This window comes from Dermacentor albipictus, chromosome 2, assembly GCF_038994185.2.
Source record: "Dermacentor albipictus isolate Rhodes 1998 colony chromosome 2, USDA_Dalb.pri_finalv2, whole genome shotgun sequence".
Lineage (NCBI taxonomy): Eukaryota > Metazoa > Arthropoda > Arachnida > Ixodida > Ixodidae > Dermacentor > Dermacentor albipictus.
The window spans coordinates 66,512,978-66,529,546 of record NC_091822.1 but is presented as its reverse complement, the minus strand read 5'-3'; the positions used below and the strand labels follow the sequence as shown (position 1 = coordinate 66,529,546).

At 45.2% G+C, this 16,569-nt stretch overlaps 1 protein-coding gene across 1 annotated transcript in view; it reads right to left on the bottom strand.

Annotated features, from left to right (window-relative positions):
- Positions 1 to 5,364: 5,364 nt before the first annotated feature.
- Positions 5,365 to 16,569, bottom strand: part of SppL (signal peptide peptidase-like protein) — a 104,842-nt gene continuing 93,637 nt past the window's right edge. The window contains exon 13 of the mRNA XM_065433618.2: positions 5,365 to 14,748. Coding sequence (XP_065289690.1) covers positions 14,680 to 14,748 — 69 coding nt within the window. The 3' untranslated portion in view covers positions 5,365 to 14,679. The remainder of the gene's footprint in view (positions 14,749 to 16,569) is intronic.

The window sequence follows — 16,569 nt, the reverse complement described above, 5'->3', positions numbered from 1 at the left end:
AGTGAGGGACTCCGGATTAATTTTGATCACCTGGGGTACCTTGTAGCGTGCACCTATAAATCTAAGTACGCGGGTGTTTTTTGCATTTCGCCCCTATCGATAATGCGGCCATAGAATAAAGAGCAAACTTGATCCCGCAACCTCGCGCTGGCAGCGCAACAGCAAAGCCACTAAACAACCACGGCAGGTATAAATTCTTTTCTTCTTGCCATTTTGCTGTCCATATGCACTATTCCAAAAAAACACAGTCATGCACCCCTATGTCAATATCCCTTTATTAATCCCTTCCACTTTCATTCATATTTTAACTTTGTTCAGTTGAGTTCAACATTGCTTACACTGCGTACAAGCACGAATTATGCGGAACCAGCTAATTAAGTTTAAATTGACAAATACTTTAAACATGTGAAGATTATGCTAGTTTTGTCCTCAAATAGTATTGTTGTTCGTATGACCCCTCTTATATTTACCATTACAATTAATTTTTATTCTCGACGTTTGCACTGCTTCATGAAGCCTTCTATCTGAGGCCTCTTAAATGTGTCATATAAGTGTTTCCGAGATGTCTAGTCATACAAAATCCTGCTTGAAAGTTTTACTGAGTTGCTTCTCTGGTTCTTGTCATTTTGTCTTAGGCCTCTCGAGTGTCATGTCACATCACAAGAAAATGTGGGGAAAACAAAACACAAAGGTATGCACTGAAATATGTCCTTAGAGCAATGATAAACATTTGCCACATGTGTTCTAGAAGCACCAAATATCACTCTGCTGAAAACAGCTCACCTTGGCCTTACAGTCTCCAAACTTCAATAATGCGAGTTCGTCAACACACACCTGAAGCAGCGACTCATGAGCAAAGGCATGAGAGTCAGTGTTGCAGTGTGCAAGTGAGACCTAAAGTTGCTACTACAAGTCTTCAGTATAGCAGTTTATGCATAGGGCTTTTAGTCTGGATTTTACAAATGGCCTTTGGTTTAATAAGGATTGTACTGTAAAAGGTTTCTTCAGTATGGAAACTTTTCTGTGAAAATTGTAATCCCAAGTCACTACAAGGACATAGTGCCATTACTCTCACGCGATTTTGTTGTCAGCCTTCCTTTTTTCAACCTTTTTTTATATTGCGCCTGCAGTTATATTTGTACATTGGTTAAGGATTTCTTGTTAAATTAAAAATTAAATTATGAGGTTTTACGTGCCAAAACCATAATTTGATTATGAGGCACGCTGTAGTAGGTGGACTCCCGATTAATTTTGACCAGCTAGGGTTCTTTAACGGACACCTAAATCTAAGTACACGGGTGTTTTTGCATATTGTGGCTGGTATTTGATCCCACGACCTCGTGCTTAGCAGCGTAATACTAAATCTACCAAGCAACCACGGTGGGTGATTTCTTGTTAATACATCACAATGATTAGTGTGTGGAAATGTGACGTCAAATTTTTGCTGTATGCATGATTTTAGACTGCAAGAAGAAGTGCTGCAAAAATTGCACAATAAACAGAGCACTTTTGTCTGTAGGCCCAGCATCTTCTTTTTATGCCAACATTTCAAGTTACATAAAAATTCAACATTTGTACTGTTAAGCGTTATGTGCGCCCTGAGGCGTGTTGAAAATATCCCGCAAATACTTTCCCTGCAACTCGTTTCAAGCTTGCTAGCAAGTGTCCAGGACAGTCTTGCAAGTAGGAGACGCACGTGTAGTCACACAAAATTTTACCTCCAAGCTGTACGAAGTATTTGCGCTGGTCTTGTATCATTTTGTCTGAAGCCTCTTGTGCATCATGCAACTTGTCTAAAAGGCAGCTAGAAGGCTGGAGCCAGACGTTACCTTGTTAGACACAGTTGTTGGTAGAAGTATTACGTTGGGATTGTGCACAGAGCCATTCCGTGCATCTCCTGCTTGAAGCTTATGTGACTTTCAATGCAGGAATGTGTAGTGCATATCCCTTGGAGACATTTACAAGGCCAGTATATTGTACCTCATGCTTACTTGTGGTCTTTGCAGGGGATTGGCTGCAGTTAAAAGCCCTGTCTGGCTAAACTTTACTGTGATATGCGGAGAAGAGCCTGTAGCTAGGTCTGATCCGTCTGTGTGGCTGTTATGTTGTAATTTTTGTTTGTTGTCCATTTTTCACACTGCCGTTGTCACACCATCTCCTCGCCCTCTCATCGTATGGCGAAAAAAAGATAAAACTTGGTTCACAACCGCAGCTGGAGGTAAAAGTAATGCAACTCAAGCAACATGCAGTTAGGAGCTCGGCACGCAAACCACGGTGCTATCACGCAACTTTTTTGCTTGGCAATTGGCGCACGATTTGTAGCACGTGTGTGGCACAGACACGTTCTAGTCAGTAATGCGCTAGTTGCGCACGTGTTTCGGAAGCAACAGTAGGCAGTGCGCACGTGCATCATGACTAGCAAGTGATGCAGCAGTCGTATGCAGCACAGCCTTCCAGCGCTGCACTAATTCTCAACATTTCCTCACACAAAGGTTGGCTTTCTGCTGTCTTAGATGTCGGTCAATTAAGTGTCATTGTCATGCCACCATCGTTGTTAGCATGTTTTCATTCTGCCATCGCAATTGTGACTGCCATTTTTACCACCATTGTCGTCATTGCTGTACAGAGTTGAGTGCATTCACAGAGGTCATCACCAGTGGCGTAGCTAGGTCGTCTGGCACCCGGGGCCCTTAACTCTCCTGTCACCCCCCCCCCCCCTTGGGTGTAGTCGAGGAAGGCGGGGATATCGACAATTTTCGGGTGTCTTCAGACATATATGACACCCCCCCCTCTCCCCTACTGGCCCCGTGCACCCGGGGCCCACGGCCCCCCCTGTTGCTACACCACTGGTCATCACAAGCTTTGTACGAAGTTTGAGGCTTTGGTGGAGTAACTGCTGTTGCAGTAGAAGTTGCACTGGAGGTTGCTTAAGTGTGCTATTTTTTTTTCAGCTTAATGAGCTCATCTTCAAGCCCACATCTCTAGCTATCTACTGCAATAATTGAACGATAGCCAATACAGAATTGTATGGTAGACAGATTTGTTTACAGACTTTCGGGCTAGTTGGTTTGATAGTTATTGGGGCCATAGCGCTTAGGTGATGCACACAAAGAAGAATGACAAGGACGAGGACAAGGAACAACGACAAGGACAGGCACTTGTCCTTGTTGTTCTTCCTTGTCCACATTGCCTAAGCACTGGTCGCAATAAAACGTTTATTTTAGAACGCAGCTCTTAGGCGGCTGTTCCTGCGGCAAGCCTTGGCGCCACCGCAACCGAGCGAACAAGCACAGCGAAAAACCAAAGCGATTGCAGAGCGCAGCGGAGGGATGAAAGACAAGAGGAGGAAAGTGGAGAGGAGGGTGCAGCGCAACCAAGAGGTGGAAAGCAGAGGAGAGTATGGCAAAAGGGTGAAGAGGAAAGGGGAGTGCCGCACGACCAGGCATGCAGCCAACATGGAAGCAAAGTGCTGGCGTGGGCTTCGGAACCACTGCTCATGCGCTACTTCGCCTGCGGCGCTGCCGCTGCTAGAGAATGCACTCCGTGCGATCTACGCATTCCTGTGTTCCCGCTTTCTTTCTGAACAATGAGCGATGCAACCAGTGGAAATGCTTCGTCTGCCACAGCTGCTGAACAAGTTGCCCGAGCAGAGGCTCAGCGCTGCCGCCGAGAGCACCTTCTCCTTCAGAACCAAATTATTTGCCACAATATACTGCAAATCCAAAACATATAAACAGCTGTACTCAAAATTCGCATTAGGGAGTATCACCATCGTCGCCGAAATTTCCTTTTCCTAATTTTTGCACAAAATATCGGCAAGCGGCTATTACAGGGGCAAAAATTGTCGCCTGCCAAGTTCAGGGGTGTAGCTTATAGTACTTGAGCAGCATTGAAAAATGTCTAAATTAAAAGAAATTTGTCAGAAACCATCCCGGGATGACTGTCGATTTTAATGCGATTAGCATTGGAACAATGTAGTGCCGCACTGTACTATTGCCACCACCGAAATGTGTCACATACCAGGCATTCATGCAGCTGGGCTTCTCTCTCGCACTTCCGACTGAACATGCCGCGCCATCTAGTGGTGCTGCCACGAAGTTGACGTATGGGTGCCTGTGTGAATAGTTCAGCAATGGTGAAATTGAAAGTATTTTTTTTTTTCGTTGAAGAGGCAGCTTATGCCCAGTGGCACTGACCATGAATTACCCAGTGATGCAAGTCGCCAAGAAAATGGTTAGAGACGCAGATAGATTGACCCCTTATAGTGCATGAAATTTCCGAAGACTGCTAACTGCATTAAAAAAATAATTCTTGTTGAAAGTTAGGCATGTGGCTATTATGGGAGTCCATGACTAAACAGTGTCAACAACAACATGAAAAAAGAGACCAGTATCCTATGTATAACCGGTTAACGGTCACTGTTTATCTTCTGTCAGCGAGTACAAATACTGCGGATTAGTGATCACGTCAGACCTTAAACTTTGAAACAGCCATGTACTGTACACTAAAAAAGAGTCAATGAAGAAACATGGCTGCTTGAGGAGAACGTTATCTACGAGTGGCATCAAATTATTAGCTTACAAAATATTTATACGGCCTCTACTAAAATATGCAACCTTTACTGACACCCGTACTCAATATTATCGAAGGTCCAAACAAAGTCAATTAGATTGATTTAATTTCCTATCGACATCACACATAAGCAAGTATTCCTTCTACACACCGCAAACCTCAAAACATTAGAATGAAGGCGGTATCGAAATAAAATGAAAATGTCATACTTAATTCATGGCAACAGAATGAAGATAGACTAAAGCTTGTACATGGAACACTCCAACCAGTGCACAATGTGTTATTCTCATTCTACGAGACTTAATTAATAGTGAATCGCTTGTACTGTCATCACCATCTCTCCTTTGCTCCCTCTGCGTGCAGAGTTCAGTGCCCACTGTTTCAGATCAACTGTTCTACCATTTGTATAATTGAATTCTCTTTTAGTGCATAACTAACCCAATCACAATTCTCTTGTCACTCATAAAGCTGATAGTAAGTAGACAAAAGTTGTTTAACCACGATCTCATTATGAGGCACGCCGCAGTGGGCGACTCCGACAACTCCGAGTGCACGAGTACACGAGTGAACTATTTCGCCTCCACGGACATGTGGCAGCCACGATCGAAACTGTGACCTCGAGCTCAACAGGGCAGTGCCAACACTTTTGTTGGCGGTGCGTTGCTCAGCTCAGTTCCCGAAGACTTCGGGAGTTTCTTCATAACATATCATCGCAGCAACAGTATGGAGGCACATTAGTGAAATGGCACAGATTCTCGGCAATGCCGAGTAGTGCAAAACAAGCAGCAGGGAACAAGCAGCAGTGAGGCTTTATTAAAAAAACCAGACAGACACACAGACACACAAAAAGAAAAGAGTCTAAAACAACAGCAGTTCATTTGTCTCAACACACTTTTTGTGCTTGGCCTTTAATTAGGAGACACCGAGGTGTGCGTCAGATCAATCACACTGTAGCCCACACCACGCAATTCACACAATCAGGCATGACATACACTTTTTGTGCTTCGACATGAATTAAGGTCTCTTACAACATTTGTTATATATTTATATATATATGTATAAGGAACAAGCCACAAAACACACAGACACATGGATATAAAACCCTTTTGCCACTGCAGCTCACTCTATGTTTTGTCAAGCGCTAATCTCAATAGTACAACGATAAAAGTCGCAGTGGCACATCGCCATGGCTTTGTCCAACTGGAAGCCGCAAACTCACATTTCATCATATGTATATACACATTTCATATGTATATATTTATATATATATATAATATGTATAATCTAATATGAAACGATCCGAGTCTCAAAGGAGAGAGAGATAGAGGTGCCCTCAGCATCACATATCGCGCGTAGAGCTGCTGTCACCTGGTTCTCAACTGTGTGTACAGGAATGCAATAAATAATCAACGACCTACAAAAAAAAGAACAACACTCGGAGAAAGCCGCATCACATTGGCGCGTTCCTAAGAAACCCCGGGAAGACTGGGAAAGACGAAATGCTTTAGACGATTGCGACGACCAAGTGACTAACTGAAAGATCACAAAGCTGCCACACAACAGACACCTCCACTGCAAATTGCAAGCGGGCCAGTGGCCTTCTTAGACAGAGGGGCAAGAACCTATCAAATATCGACGATGCGAATGATCTCTGGCGGACTAGCGATGCTTGCAGGTGTGACCGGGGGACAGAGGGTTGCGGGACTTCAACCCCTAAGCTTAGCTTTCTCCAACCTTCTGGTAGCAGATACAAAGAGGCCTGTGCGTTCAACTGAAATAAGGCGTGCTGAGTGTGCACGTCTGCTATGAAATGTGCAATGGGGAAGGAATGAAGGATTTGCAGTCACTGGAGTGGCTGAAGCTGCACGCCCAATGCTGTATCTTCACAAGAAGCATTGTCTAAGCACTGCAGTTCATCTCTTTAGTGGCTGCGGCCTCTGATCACACAAGAAGCAAGCTTTCTTTTTTTTTTTCCAACCGTCACAGCAATGGCTGCTAGTACAGTCGAAACCCGCGGTAACGAAATCCCGCGACAACGAAATATTTTCGTATCCCTGGCAAAAGCCCATAGGATTGAATGTATTTCGTACCTCTCGACAACAAAATGTTGCTGTCAATCAACGAAATTTGCCATAAGTTAACCTTGCATATTACTTATTCGCGCAAGGCTAGCAGACTCCAAAATGTGCTCATATGTGATTCCTTCGCACTAAAATTGCATAAAATACCACTGCATTACACTTGCACGGGCGCTGCCATTTTTGTTTACAAGAACAACCAAGCACCGGACACGTCGTTTGTTGATCGCCCGTTTGAGGCAACACGCATGTTGCTATAGGCATGTGATGACTGTTTTTGCAGACCTGTGCAGTGTGTACTGTGCGTCTCAGTGAGAAATGCAGCAAAGACAAGAAAATCCACGTCCGCCTATGCGGAATTGTTTACGGTGCTTGAAATGGCGGTCACAGCATGGAGTGCCACACATTGGGCCGTGATTGAGTGGTCGTCCGGAAATATGCATCCCTTGCTTCAATACGCTGGTTTTGGTGCCACTCGACAGGCATCGCATGCGGATTCAGTGCCATATGTACGTTCGCGCGAAGGGGCCATAACCTAGACTGCCTTCGGTTATACAAGATATGATCACATTTGTGCTCGGCAATAGATGCGCCAACATGGCGTGGATCGCTGTTGCTCTGCGCCCAGTGTCGAGTTATGTAAAATCTCGCAAAAGTGATTGCATCTCAAAAAGCAAGTGAACGAGAATACTGCTCCACAGCAGTGCTGCCACTGCCATGCCAATCGACGCATGTGGCACACTTTGTACTGTCGTCAATGCCGGTTCTATATCTTAGAGTAAAGCTTGCCAATGTAAACTAACAGAATTCTGACAGTGAAGTTTCGTTCTGCAACGCGTTACCTATCTGTGCTGTCTCATTTCGCAACAAGAAAATTCTCGCAAAATCGAATTTTATCACGTCCCCCGCCGGTTTCATTATTGCGAGGTTCAACTGTACTCTCTGACACAGCATGATGCTGAATCTGGGGCTCTGCAACTGCAACCTCTGCATCAAGTTCCCCATCTGCTAGCTGTCAAGGCCTACACTCTGCAGAACACCCGGCTTCTCTGGAAAAATGGTGCAAGAAAAAAACGTTCTTGCTCAAAAGCAGAGAAGAGTTTGGGATTCCCTGTGCGCTATGTTAGCCTGGACATTTGGGCTGTGCTGACAGTGCAGGCGAGATGAAAAAGGCCACCTGCCATGTCGAGAGATGTGTACCTAAGCCTCAAAAGCTTGTGCACTAACGTCTGGTAACACAATGAGGTGTGCTCAGATTTAAACCACTGAGGTGCGTTGGCCTTTAGTCACTTAACATTTCATGCAGACTTTGATAGGCAAGATGTGCATTTCATAACACCATCACAAAGCTAGTATCACTGAAAATGTGTGCAAGCTTCCGAAGGTTCGGGTGGAACTAAAGGCAAACATTATGTCAGGTTAGAGTGACATAGCTTATGGTTCACTTGTTCTTTGCCAAGACACCACTGGCCACTCAAAAAAACAACATTGAAAAAACAGTGCATGTTTTGAGCAAAGCCCATAGCATGAAAAGATTAGGCTAAATTGCATCATGCACATGTCCTATTCTGCACTGACAATTTTAGAGGTCACGCTCTGCCCCAATTTCTGCAGTGGGTCGCACATGAAGGGGAAGCCACTTTAAGAATAACAAATGCTGCCTCGAAAAGGAGCTCTTTCTACGGCATTATATTTGATCGAGCAAATGCACTTCTCTTTACATTCGATTGCAACGTAATTATATTTTTAACACCAGAATTTAACAGCTGTATATCTACTTAGTTACCCTTCAGCAATTACAAATGAGACATACGTTCACAATGGCGAAGCAAACACTGTCTTATGTTTACGTCACCATTTCACTTGCAAAAAAGCTTTGTTCTCAATAAAAGTGACACTTGGACATTCTGGAACCCTATTCTATCTCTCCAGCTCAACGTAATGTTCGCCTTTAATACCCCTGTTAAGTTTTGTGCCAAAGTCTGAAAGAAGAAAATCAAAGCATTGGAATGAAGTACAGGCCAGCAAACAATTCTACACCGAACTGCACAAATCTTATACAGCAGAAAAAAGCCACAGCTATTTTCCTTACATCAGCAAACAAATGCATGTGAATGTGCATTATGCTACCCTGCAGGGCAACATGCATAGAGGTATACACCACTGGGTCACTGTTGTGCACAGAACATGTAGAAAGAGAAGTCTGAAAACAGTGAACACTTGTCATAACAAAGTACGTAGAGACGAAACTACAATACAACATGATGATGGCAGAATTCTGCTGATGACAGTGAAGAGCTGCCTCCTCTGCCTGCTAGTATGGCATGACAAAGTCATAGTCCCAAGGAGCTGTTGCCACATGGTAGAAATGCCTTTGCAGGACTATTTGCCTTTCCAGGTTGATACAAAGAAAACCAAAGGGTCGCTGTCTATGCTGCAATGAGTGGCCCCATGTAAATTTTCCCACTATGAACTTCATACCAACCAAAGTCCTGTGCCAATCATAACTCCGAATACTAATCCAATCTACAAAGCAAGTAAGTTAGTTGAAACCAAGGAGGTTAAAGAACAACCACTGGAGTGGAGTGAGTGCCTGTCAAGTGAAGCCGCTGAATTGCCATCTTGTGAGGGGGGGGGGCAAAAGCACGGCAGTCGCCGCAGCTCATGCGTTTCGGGCCGTTGTATCTTGCTGTGCGCGGTGCTGTGCGGGTCCCAATATGTGCTAGCATGCTTGGGTGTGTATGAGAAAGTTGACGTACAAGCAGTTGACATATTAACATCATTATTCTCATTTAAATAAGGTTGCAGATTAGCATTACCTTGCTCTAGACTAAAGGAAAAATTTTATATTCCAGGCTAAAAGGAAACAGTCGCAATCACAGTTCCGAGAACATCCATCCAACGAGGATGGTAAAGCACCGGCAAGACCTGATCATATTGAAGATAATAATGAATACTTATGTTTGTTGCATGTACTGCTACTTCTTATGCTACATTCCCAGTTTTTAATTGTTTTCTGTTCTGACAGCTTTCATGATTTATCAATTTCTACACTGCATTAAAGAAAGTGAATAAACGCTAATTATTGCATGAATTTTTGTCTACTTTGCGGCAGCTGCATATTGATGCCATTAAGATAGAAAAATGCCCCAACACTCGGATATCTGCAATCCGGATACCTTCAATATGGCTTGCCTTATAGCCCACAGTGTTGCATTAGAATTTGAAAATTCATTAAGCAATTAAACACTGCTAGAAAAGTTGGCGCAAAACGCAGCAAAGCTCTTGGCAGGCTGCTTCCTGCTTTCCGCAAGATTGCCGCCACCAGCTTCACCTGAGCTCATAGGCCGGCATAGGCAACTTCCACTCCAGCAGATTTTCTTTAACTTTCTTGGTCGGAACCACGAAAAAAATCACCAGTGATTACGATGCTCCCTAATGTGAAATTTGGGCGCAGCTCCATACGGGTCTTCATTTTGCGATATATTGGCTGGTGCGGACAATCTGTCTTGCACGGCACATTGCAAACGGACTGAAATGTGGCACGACTGACTCGCTAATTGCGAGCTTGCAAGAGGCAGCGGTACCCCATGGGTGACGTGTGGGCGCGATTCACAGTAGCTACCGCAGGTAGACCTCTGCTCTTGCAGGGCTTTGTTTCCATATATGGTATCGGCGGACGCGTTTGCCGCATGCCTTATCAATGGCGTCATCGGTGAATAGACGGCGCGCACTACTTTGGCGCCATCTCGTAAGCATTGCCACCGCAGAACATGTTTCGCACAGCATTATGCATTTATTTTCACGCTTTTGCCATATCCTCCTCCTCCATTTTCCTCTTCACACCGAGGTACGCCAACGCTCAAAGCAGGAACGGGTGCCTAAGAGCTGTGCTCTAATGCTTTGAATAAAGCTATTTCGTTATGACAAGGGTTTACTGTAGTTGGCTATGGGTGCCATTGGCTTAGGTCTTGATGGCCTGGACTACACTACTGAACATGCATGATGGTCGAAGACTGCATAATGTGCAGAGGACCTGTGCCGTACTGGTATTAAGCTTTTAGACAACCATCACAGTAGGTGATATGCTGTATTGTGCTGCCAAGACAAAACCTAAGGTCATAAAGGACAGGAGGGAAACTGAGAGCGAATATGTTGTTCACGCAACCAGAAAGCTGCAGCAAACATAACAAGGCGTAACTGACGTGCTGATGGCTGGCCGATTTGGAAGCTTCTGTAGACCTCGATCCAGAGTTTGCAAAAGGTGTCATTACTAGTGTTTAGCTATGTTGCGTAACATTAAAGGCTAAAGGTGTGCAGAAACGCGATATGCTTAATGAGAGTAGGCTTGCTTCCACAACACCACAATGCTAAAAGATCTACACAAATGCAGTAGCAACAGCTACCTTGTAATCAAGTGTGACGAAGTGCCGATATCCTCAATTTTCACATAACACCACAGAACTCTTCAAATGGGGTGAACATCAGGCTCGAGTCCCTTTTCTCAAGCTCTTTCATCGCCTCCACTGCACGTTGAGGCACGAGTACAGTTTCAGCTTAGTGATTCCCAATACAGCTGGCGAACTCAACAGCAAGTACAGCACATTTGGCCATTGAATTTGCTTTAGGCACTCCAAGCACATTTGAACCTGGCAGTGAACCAGAACAACTAAATGCGGCACTGTGCAAACTGTACTCGGCAAATGTGCAGACGATGCTCGGGCAATTCACTCTGAGTGAGGCATTCGTCAACTGCATGCCAAGAACCGATAGTACCCAAAGCAAATGTGGCAGCAGGCTTCAGCAGTAAGATTCTTGGCCACTCCTGCACTTTGCAATAGGCGGCACAAGAAATGCACATAGCTGCAGCAAAATGAGCGGGCATGACAAATGACGATGATTCCATAAATAAGTCGCAGCACACAAAAGGGGGTTGCACAAGGTGGCCGTGTCTGGCAGAAGGCTTAACGGAGAAACTGGATGGGGCAAGAGCTGCTGCCCCAAAAGCAAGACGCTTGTTTTGCAAGCAGCGGCAGTGGAACGTGTTACATGCATGCCAATTCACTTTTCCTTAAAGATCCAACAGCTATTATGGGCTCTTCACAGCACTTTGTAGCGTTTTTGAACAATCCAACTTGAGACAGAGAGACAAGATGCACACAGCGCTGTCACAGTACCCATAAATCTTGGACGTTCAATGACTGTAACACTTGCAGGTTGAATGTCGCCTGACAGTTGAATCTGTGTCACAGCATCTGTGACGACATGTTGACGCTGAGACAAAATTTTTTTGTGTGTCAGCTATGATGTTTACATTCAGCCAGAATGTGCTGTTTTGACTTAGTCTATGCTAACATAGTTAAAAAAAAACGAAATAGACGATATGTGAAAGTCCGTACGCAGGCTTTCCCACACAGCTGCCTTGCCCTAACCAATGTGGCCACGTTCCCACGTTAGTGGCGCTGTCAAAGCTGAGAAACGTGTTTCTAAAGCTTGGACGGTGCGGGGAATTGATGGTGGCAGGAACGATGTCACCATCCAGCATGTTGACACTTCAATTACGATTTTAGCCAGAAGTCTGCCATCTTGGTTACGTGAAAGGAAGATGTGTGGTGAAGCGCACTTCAGATTTTGCATAACGTCTATTGTAGCACTTTATCTAATCAGGTATTTTTGACTAGCTTCTCCAATATAATGTGCATGTCATTTGGCAGGCAGCAGATGACAATGCACAGATGCAAGCTATCACTGTAACTGCTTCATACTTAGGGCGAAACATGTTTTTTTGGTGCCACTTCCACAGGAAAGCGAGCAGAATGGTGCCTGTCCTGGAACAGTTACGTGCAGCGTTATAGAAACACTGCGCCATGACCCTGATGAACAAGTTTTCAGTAACTTTTATGTGATGAATAGAGTTAATCAATCTGAGCGATAGGGAGTGCCAAGGTGCCCAGGCTCAAGCTTTTGCTACGTGCTTTCCATAAAAAATACGAACATATTGCAGCTGTTGGTTGACAGTAACATTTCTACAAAAGATGGCATAACGCCCTGCAGTTGCTCTTGCAAGTCAGCTTGGCAAGACGACTAAAGATACATACTTAATTAAATTGGCCCTGCTCTTTCAACAGCAAAGGTGCAACCAATGTAACACGCCAGTATGTATCTTTTCACGACTACATGGGGTGATTCAGGAGGCAATCAAAGAGCACAGGCTTTTGCATCCTCAAAGAAATGCAATCATACCTGCAAGACTCTACTGTGAAGAAAAAAGAAAACAAATAACGGCTTGCAAATCAGTAAAGAAATGAAGCTTAGCTGTGAATAGAGAATGCAGGTAGTGTGGCTCTGGGGTCACTAAGAGTGTTTGGTTGTGCTCCAGACTATTAGTATCTCTTGAGTGGCTCAGCAACTTTCTCTGCTCTGCCAGCTTTGGCCACAGGCGGGACGACAATGGGCAAGATCAGCACACCGTCTTCAGATGTCAATCTCCTGTTGCTTGCCAACAGGACAGGCTGCTGGTCCAACCCTTTCACATCTCATGAAATCGAGCTAGAAAAAAGTTTTTTTTTTTTTGGCATACTGACCTGCCTTCCACGCTAAACGGTCAAAGAGCATGAGCATGCAGTACAACGGGAGAAACGAAGCGAGAATGGTGGAACAGGTAGCGTTCAAAGCCAGCCCCTAGCATCCGTATCTCCACAGTAACTGAAACAGATCTCGAAGGCTTTGCTTTCGTGAACTGCATGTGTCGGAAGTGACTTCAGAGCTGGAAACACATCGTGGTCATCATGCTTTGGACATGGCCTATTGGCAAGCAACAGAAACATTATCAACCGCGCACTCTCCCTGCTACCTGTTGCCACCTCAGACTTTGTAACAAGACAGGCCAATGCACCCAGTATACAGAGCACATAGGAGCCTCTTCCGAGCTCGAGATGGCACTGGCAAGTGCAGTTGAGCCCAGTGCAAGAATGCCTCAAAATGCCATCCTCCTAATTTTTCTTTTTTCTAAAAGCTTTAGAATACACACGACTCTACCACTTTGGACTGTAGAAGCTTATTGAAACAGGCAATATGTAGTGCAGGTGTAACGCAGCACACTTTTGATCGCGATCGAGCCCGATTCGAATAAAATTTCTCGGACGGTGATTGGCTCCATTGGGCAAGCTGCGCGAGGGAGCCAATCGCCATAGAGCATTTAGATCCGGATCGGGCTTGATCGCGATCAAAAGTGGTCATGTGACACCAGTATAAGTTACCATTTTGGAAGCAGTGCTCAGATGGGAAAGGCTGCCTCAAGGAGAGCAAAAGACGAGCGCGTGTTCTCGTGTGCGATGCTTACAATATGGAAAACTTCCAATGTCCCTGATTCGCCGTCCTTCTACAATCTGTCGCTTTCTTTTCTTTTTCTTCTTTTTGGACTCTTTCACGTGTGCTAACGTCTACTACTTGGGGTAGATAACAGACAATACTAAAGAGAAGAAAAAGAAATACCATGCATGACAGGCACAAACTATGGGGTAGCTCCTGCCTAGGATGCACCTGAGGCTCGCCTCTTTTCGACTTCCATCTTTCACCCGTCAACACAAACATCTGCTCAAGACAGCCGCGGCATGACTCCGGACATGTCAATGCGCACAGGTTCCGCCGCACTCCGTTCCTCCCCTCACAGTGGCCTATAAGCAATGTGCCAGCCAGTCACAGATGGGTGCAGAGTCCAACCCAAACCTCGAGATGAAGGGATGATGAATGTGCACGTGGCCCCCCACCCCAACAGACCAGCCACAGTGCAATGACTTCCAGTCACGGCCAACGGTCATTGTCCCCAGGGGGAGATGACGATGAGAGGCAGGTTGCGTGAGGTGCTGAAGTGATGAGGTCGATGCATTCTTCTTCCGAGCACTATCGCATGCAGCTTGTCAGTCAATGTCCCACACACAAACACACACACACACGCATGTGCTCAGATGTGTGGGCAAGTAGGCGAGAACGGCAGCGGCAGAAGAAACAGACGTGCACACGAGGTCTGTCAGACGTCCAGATGCTTGGAAGGCGGGCTGCTGATGAACGGCTCGCTCCACATCCGCCTCAAGTCACCCTGCGAGAGAAACCAAGGTTGGGAACCTGAGCTCACATCATTGCCTAGAAAGCACTTGTCCAGCTTGAAGGAGTACCGACATATCTTAGAGGTTGTAGAAACTCTGTAACACATGTTCCTTGCACGTAAGAGGACAATACCAGAATGGTAAGTCATTGCCAGCAGTGTGGTGGCAGCCTGGACCTTAAGCCCACGAAGACTGTTCACAGGCACTGCAATCAGTTGACTGGTGAAACCCTTGAAGCAAGTGAGATCAGTCTTCACTTGCACTACCCAGTGGAGAGCTACATTATCTGGGTGTCTATGGCAAGAGTGTGACATGACATGATTACATATCAGTTTCAATCAATCTCATATTCCCACGCTTGTTCTATATTTCTATCTGTTTTATATATGTCGAACCTTGATATAATGAAGCTAAACTTGCAACACAAAACTTTGTTAATTGCGATTTAGTTAATTCAAGGTTTTAAAGTTTCAGCAGTAAAAACAAATTCACAAATTCGCAGAGCATTCCTGGGGGATAGTATCGTGTTAGTAAGCACTTGCAAACAAATCGCCACGAGGACGGCTCATAAGACAGTGCGGTTATGAGCGCCAGTGCCTGCGGTGCAAATCGCGCCGAGAGTATTGCATCGACATAGCTCATGGCGTCCGAGATTTGTGTGTGCTGCATCGCTCGGCGCCGTAAATCATGAACACCATGGCTGACCATGCTTAGCGTCCATAGCCGGCGCCCACAAATTACAAACAAAAGTGTAAAATGATACGGATATTCATCCTGAGCAACAAAAATAAAATAAAATAAACGGAGCATTGATGGCTATATACCGAAAAGACAACCGCACGAAGTAAAAGAGTCATAGTTTTATTGGTGTCACGCGCAATCGGGCAAGCACGAACAGATCTCACTCGATAACCGCGCACTCACTGTCACAACATGTGCTAGTGCTTTGCACTGTGTCTCGGAAACTTGAGATTACGTGACCGCCAACATTACACGATCAAGGACCCAATGCGCACCAACGCACCAACCGTTTCAGCTCGCACTTTGCACTTGCCGCAGGGAGATTACCTCCAAGATATGGCACGTGGCCTGCGCATGGTCGTGTGCAAGGTAGAGACATGGGCGCGGTGGGGGAGAGGGCAGAGAGGCGCACATTCATGCCCTCCCCTCCCCCTCTAAGTGCATGCTTGATCATGTCTCTGAGCCCTGCGAGCTGTCGCGCATCCCGCGACAAATGACGCAGCGGTGTTTCTTGCCTATAGCCTCCCGGCACGCACACTTTGACAGCGTTTTTGCCACTCACATTTTTTATGTGGAAGGACGCCTGAAATAACTTTTGCCTAGGCGGACATGTCTTTAGTTTTTTGCTAAATTTAGTAGCCATACAGGCTCCAAGTACATGCTTAAAATGACCTAAACATTCGTTAAATAGAAACCGTGTAATGAAATTACTTTATTAAATCGCAAAAAGAAAAAAAAAACAGTTTTCAATGGAACTAAGATCGGGAAATTCAAATAGTTCGTTACATCATGACTATCGTTATATCGAGGTTTGCCTGTATATCTGCTCTTTCGGAATGAAGAAGTTGCTAGAAGTTAGCACTGTGTGCATCCACTTCTTTTGTCCTTGTCCAGTGTTGCACTGTTCAAATTCGAAATGAGACCAGCACCGATCCCTTCTCCTTCCGTGAAGTTCATGCTTTCTTTCAGCCTGCTGCCCATGCGATCGGCCTACTGCATTCAAGCAAGCCATAAACAGAATAAACCACAGACGCATGTACGTGCGCATAAGTAAGGGCATCTGGACAGCACAT